At 39.6% G+C, this 6,068-nt stretch overlaps 1 protein-coding gene across 1 annotated transcript in view; it reads left to right on the top strand.

Moving 5' to 3' along the window:
- Positions 1-6,068, top strand: part of thumpd2 (THUMP domain containing 2) — a 37,400-nt gene that overhangs the window by 10,532 nt on the left and 20,800 nt on the right. Inside the window, exon 4 of the mRNA XM_043687163.1 lies at positions 659-736. Within this exon, the coding sequence (XP_043543098.1) occupies positions 659-736 (78 nt within the window). The remainder of the gene's footprint in view (positions 1-658; positions 737-6,068) is intronic.

Raw genomic sequence — 6,068 nt, 5'->3', positions numbered from 1 at the left:
AACAGGCTGGGGCTGTTTTCCCTGGAGCATCGGAGGCTGAGGGGTGACCTTATAGAGGTTTACAAAATTATGAGGGGCATGGATAGGATAAATAGGCAAAGTCTTTTTCCTGGGGTCGGGGAGTCCAGAACTAGAGGGCCTAGGTTTAGGGTGAGAGGGGAAAGATATAAAAGAGACCTAAGGGGCAACTTTTTCGCGCAGAGGATGGTACGTGTATGGAATGGGCTGCCAGAGGATGTGGTGGAGTCTGGTACAATTGCAACATTTAAGAGGCATTTGGATGGTATATGAATAGGAAAGGTTTGGAGGGATATGGGTCTAGTGCTGGCAGGTAGGACTAGATTGGGTTGGGATGTCTGGTCGGCATGGATGGGTTAGACCGAAGGGTCTGTTTCCATGCTGTACATCTCTATGACTCTATGACCTCCCATGTCACAACTTAGTATCTATTCTGCTCTAAAGTGCTTTGAGATATTTTATTATGTTTCTTTTTGTTTATACTTTATCAATACCATGCATGAGCAATGATGTATAGCTTAGTAAAGGTGAGAATTTTGCAAGGTTGTTACAGTTTATGGCACCTTTTCTCATTTGTAACTTAATGTGATCTAGCAAAATAAGTGTGTAAACGTTTTTGTCCATAATTGATTTCTCACAGGAGCTAGGGAGAGTGATTGGTGTTGCCCTCAGCAGACAATTGGGCTGGAAAGCAGAATTGAGAAACCCAGTGCTGGAGGTAAGAGCCATGATTTTGGTAAGATTGCTGTAATCATTGATGCTTAAAAGTTCAAACTTTCAAAACAAAAAAAAGTATTTTGCTGAGGCAGTATCAATAAGACAGTTCGCAAAATTGGTTGAACAGTAAAAAGCAGTTTTTTATGTTTTCATTTACTCAAGTCTCTGATTTTGTCAGTAAGCCAGGGGTCAAAATTATTTTTTTTTCCTGAGGGCTACATTTTTATTTTCAGGGGCTCCTTTTCTCGTTCCCTCTCACTCAGTGAGTAAATCACAAATGTGGATGAAAAAGCTAGCTGAGTGACAGAAAACTAACAGTATGATAAAGGATCTTTTTGGGGGGCTGATGATAGGTTTGTTGTGTATTCCTACAGGATAGTATTGGGACCCTTGGTTTTCTTAATAAATATTAATGATCTCAATCTTGGTGGGCAGTGTCACAATTGTAACAAGGTCAACTAGATGGATCCCATAGAATGAGTTCCCTCATTGGGGCTGTTATCCTGGTCCAATCAGAGAACCCTGGCAGATAGAATGAGGACAGGAGGGTCAGAAGCTCTGTTCCCTCTAAGAGATGGCTGGGAGGGAGCTGGATTAGTGTCAAAGATGTGTAAATAAAGGGTGATTTGGTGACTTGATACCAGCCTTTCTGGAGTCAGTTCATGCAGGTGACAATTTCAAAGTTGGTGGATGATTCAAACTTTGAAGCTTTGTAAACTGTGAGGAGGACTGTGCACAACTTCAAAAAAGTGTCATTGGTGGAGTGGCCAAATAGGTAGCAGCTAAAATCCAATGTAGAGAAGCATGTGGGAATGTATCTTGGTAGGAAGACCTCAACATACAATATAAAATAGAGTGCCATTTTAAAGGAGGTAACGGAGCAAAAAAACTTGGGTGTATGTGTGCACAGATCATTGAAGGTGATGAAGCAGATAAAGAGAGCAGTTAATAAAGCACAGAGTATCCTGGGGTTTATTAACCTAAGCATGGAGTAGAAGAGCAAAGTGCTTTGCTGAACTTTTATAACATACTTATTAGATCTCAGTTGGAGTAATGTATCAGGTTCTTGGAGCCACACTGTAGGAAGGAATTGAACAGATTGGAGACAGTGCAGAAGAGATTTACAAAAATCGTTCCAGGAAAGAGAAGCTTCAGTTATGAAGGTAGATTGGAGAGGTTGGAACTGTTTTCCTTGAAGAAAAAAAGACTAAGAGGAGATCTTATAGTTTTCAAAAACATGGCTGGTAGAGGAGTTGGGGAGAAACTGTTCCCATTTGTAAAGGAATTGAGAAAGAAACGGCAGATTTAAACTGACTTATAAACAGTAGATGTGATGTGGGGGGGAAGAACTTTTTCAAACAATGCATAGATTGAGTCTGAAATGCACTATAGTGGGGGCAGATTCACTTAAGGCATTCAAGACGATATTACATTATTATTCAAATACAAATATTGTGTATGCTTACGGAGAGAAGGCAAGAGATTGATACTTTGTCATGCACATTTGGAAAGCTAGTGCAGAAATAAATGGCCACCTTTCACTGTAACAATTTTGTGACATCACTATTAGTGATGCAGTCATGTAGAAACATTACTTCCTGTATTTCTGTCGATGGTTAGAGTCTCAGAAGCAAAACTATTAGAATTCACCAATTAGAGTATCACTACTCTAAACACTTTCTGTGTTTATGTGTGGCTTTAGTTTCTTTGACACATAGTATTTGAGTTAGCACAAGACAACAGACATAAGTGAGCAACAAACTTTTTTTTCAAAGTAACTGACCTAACTTCTACAAATAAAATCCATCACGTTGAACATGTCTCCTGCAGAGTGATAAGATCACAGCTAATTTGTTTGCAGCACATATGCACAATGCCAGGACATTTTTAACAAAGTAGTTTATTGCATATCTGAGCTCAATACCAGATTTTAATTTAACAATTGACATAGAGTTCATTGCAATAACATGTACTGCATTTTTTTCCTGAATATCTGAAGCCTTAAACGAGAGATTCCATTTTCATTTTTAAGGAATTTATTACATTCAAGTTGATAGGTTTAAAATTGTTCTTTTACTTTGACAGTCTCCTTCCCTTCTTCTCTTTCTTCCCTGCAGCCCATATCCATGAGCTGACAGCCCCTTTCCTTCCAGTTTTCCCTCTGCCTTTACCCCATCCCTATCATTACAGTAATCTCTATGTCTTGCAGCCTCCCTCATCCCTTCTCTCCTTCTTAGGCCTCTTCTCTCGAACAACCCCAGGCCCAGATACCACATTTTCCAATCCAAGTAATATGCTCACTGCAGCACTAATCTTCTCTGTTAGTCCTCCCATAACAGGCTGGTTCTCCCCATGTTTGCTGAGACAGAACAGATCAGAAACATCCTGTGATTGGAGGAATATGAGAGAGACCGTGTAATTGGCAAAGCAGCTCTTCACAAATTTTGTCTCTCACAGCTGAGTATAACATTTCATTGAATACTCACCCCTGTGAATGAATTTCCCGATTTGTTTGGAGGGCACCTTTTCCTTTGCCCATCTCTATTTTGAGTTCTGATGTTATCATTTGACTTGTTTACAAACATTTATTATGAGAACATAAGTTCACCTACATAGATTACAGCAAAATGCTAGAAATTTAAAAGAAGACTTTGGAAACACTCGTCAGGTCTAATACTAGGGGACATGCATTTATGGTCAGAGGGGAAAGTTTTTTACACAGAGTGGTAAGAATCTGGAACGCACTGCCAAGAGTTGTTGTTGAGGCAGGTACAATAAAGGTAAAAACCAAGGACTGCAGATGCTGGAAACCAGATTCTAGATTAGAGTGGTGCTGGAAAAGCACAGCAGGTCAGGCAGCATCTGAGGAGCAGGAAAATCGACGTTTCGGGCAGAGGCCCTTCATCAGGAGATACAATAAGGGCATGTAAGGGACTTCTAGATAAGCATATGAATATGCAAATGATGGAGTGATATGGATCAAGGATAGGCAGAAGGGATTAGTTTCAGTTGGCGTCACGTTTGGCACAGCGCTGTGGGCCGAAGGGCCCATTCCTGTGCTGTACATTTCTATACTCTGTCTAGCTGCTTTTGAAGTAAGAGAAGCTGTGTTATAGTATTTAAATTGCTGACTTTCTATCAGATCTCCACCTATTTTGTGTTGTAAGATTTCATTCTAATTGAGGTAGTTAATTGTAGTCAGGCAGCCTTCTTGTGAGATTCCGATCTGGATGGTATATATATATGCAGTCAGGTCACCATGTTACTGCATAGCAACAAAATTGCAAAAGGTTTCGGATTGGAAAACATTAATATTTTTCTCGGAATAAAAGTTCTAGCAAACCTTTTTTCTCTGGGAATTTTTTGAGTATTCAACGTAAATTCTCAAGTATTTTTAAATAAATTGTTAATGCAAAACTGTTAAGTAGAATGCTGATGTAACTTTAATAAAATAGGATGAAATATAGAATGAGGAGAATTTATTTCAGTACTCTAAAGAATGTCATATCATCATGGCAAATTGCTGGGAAATTTTTATTGAAAGAAGAAATGGTGGTGCCTCTGAATAAATTTCACTTTAAAGTAGTATGTGCTAAGAGGAAGGATGGGCCAAAGCTGTTCATCTTGCACTCAGGCCAAATGTAAGAATGTTAATTTCAAATGATTACAAAAATGTATAATACAGGAGAAAAGGGTGCTATTTGGCTGGTAAGTCTGAGACATTGCCATGGAAAAGGCAAAGAAAAGCATTAAACTCCAAAAGTTCCCAGATATTTCAAAGATATTGCAACATTTGAATACATACCTTTTGTTGACACTGAGCAGTTCTCTGAATATGAAAGGAAGTCACTTCTCACACATACTATGGGTTCAACTGATTAAGATAATCAGTTAATTAATTCAGTTAAACTTAACTAGTTTATTTATTAGTGCACTCAACATCAACAATCTGGTGATTATCATTGACCAGAAGGGGACGAGCATGTGGCTAGAAAAGCAGGTCTGAGTCGAGGATCTCTATTGCAAGTAACTTCCTGACTCCCCATTTGCCGAGATGAATGCAGCTCCAAAACCACTCAAGAAGCCTGACATCCAGGACAAAACAGCTTGCTGGATTAGCACCGCAGCCACAAACCTTCACTACCTCCACCATCAACTATCAGTAGCAGTTGCGTGTACCATCTACAAGATGCAGAAATTCACCAAGGCTTCTTAGACAGTACCTTCCAAAGCCCTGACTGCTGCCATCTAGACAGACAAGTGCATCAGTAACATGTTAACACCACCACTTGTAAGTCACTCACTATCCAGACTTCAGTATTCCTTCAGTACCATTTCATCAAACTCCTGGAGCACCCTCCCTAATGGCATTGGGGTCTACCAACAGCACATGGATTACAGTGATTTAAGAAGGCAGCTCCCACCACCTTCTCATTACAACTGGGGATGGGCCATAAATTTTGGCACAGCCAGGGCTGTCAACATTCTATGAATGAATTTTTTAAAAAAAACTTCAGTTGTGTGGCTGATGCCACCCAGTCGCAAAATCTTGTCTGTGTAATGTTTTTTTCAGGTTTTGCAAGTGTGAGCTGGTGAAGTAAATTTTGTACTTGGGCTGTTATAATTAATGAAAACATGCTGTAAGATTCAGTTAGCCAACAGCTGAAACGTACCACCAAGTTCTACAAATTGGTGCCCTTTTCTCCTGTAACATAAATTGTTAGATTAGATTGAAATTGCTGTTGTTGCAAGACAAAAAGCACAAGCAACAATTTTCATGTTCTGTATAACCAAAGCAAATTTGGTTTGAGAATGTATCAACTTTTCTTTAAATATAGCTTTAATTTTCAAATGGCTAGTTACATGTTGAGTAAAAGAATTTGTGGTGCAGAATGAGAGCTATCTTGAAAAGCAGAAAGATTTTGACATGCTCGTTTCTACTGAATAAGCCTAAAAATATTAACTTCTTTTCCACACATATGCATAGCATGGAGTTGCAGGATGTCAGTTCTTTAATGGACTATTGTTCTTGTGCTCGGTGCAAGGGTTCCCTTGTCACTATACAAGACCATGAGTTGCAAATGTTCAGCTCCTCAGCTCAGGAACAAAGTCTGATGAAGTCATAGAGTAATAGAGATGTACAGCATGGAAACAGACCCTTCGGTCCACCCCATCCATGCCAACCAGATATCCCATCCCAATCTAATCCCACCTGCCAGCACCCAGCCCAAATCCCTCCAAACCTTTCCTATTCATATACCCATCCAAATGCCTCTTAAATGTTGCAATTGTACCAGCCTCCACCACATCCTCTGGCAGCTCATTCCATACAC

This window comes from Chiloscyllium plagiosum, chromosome 3, assembly GCF_004010195.1.
Source record: "Chiloscyllium plagiosum isolate BGI_BamShark_2017 chromosome 3, ASM401019v2, whole genome shotgun sequence".
NCBI classification, from domain to species: domain Eukaryota; kingdom Metazoa; phylum Chordata; class Chondrichthyes; order Orectolobiformes; family Hemiscylliidae; genus Chiloscyllium; species Chiloscyllium plagiosum.
Note: the sequence above shows the minus strand (reverse complement) of the source record. Positions and strands in the feature narration are given on the sequence as shown.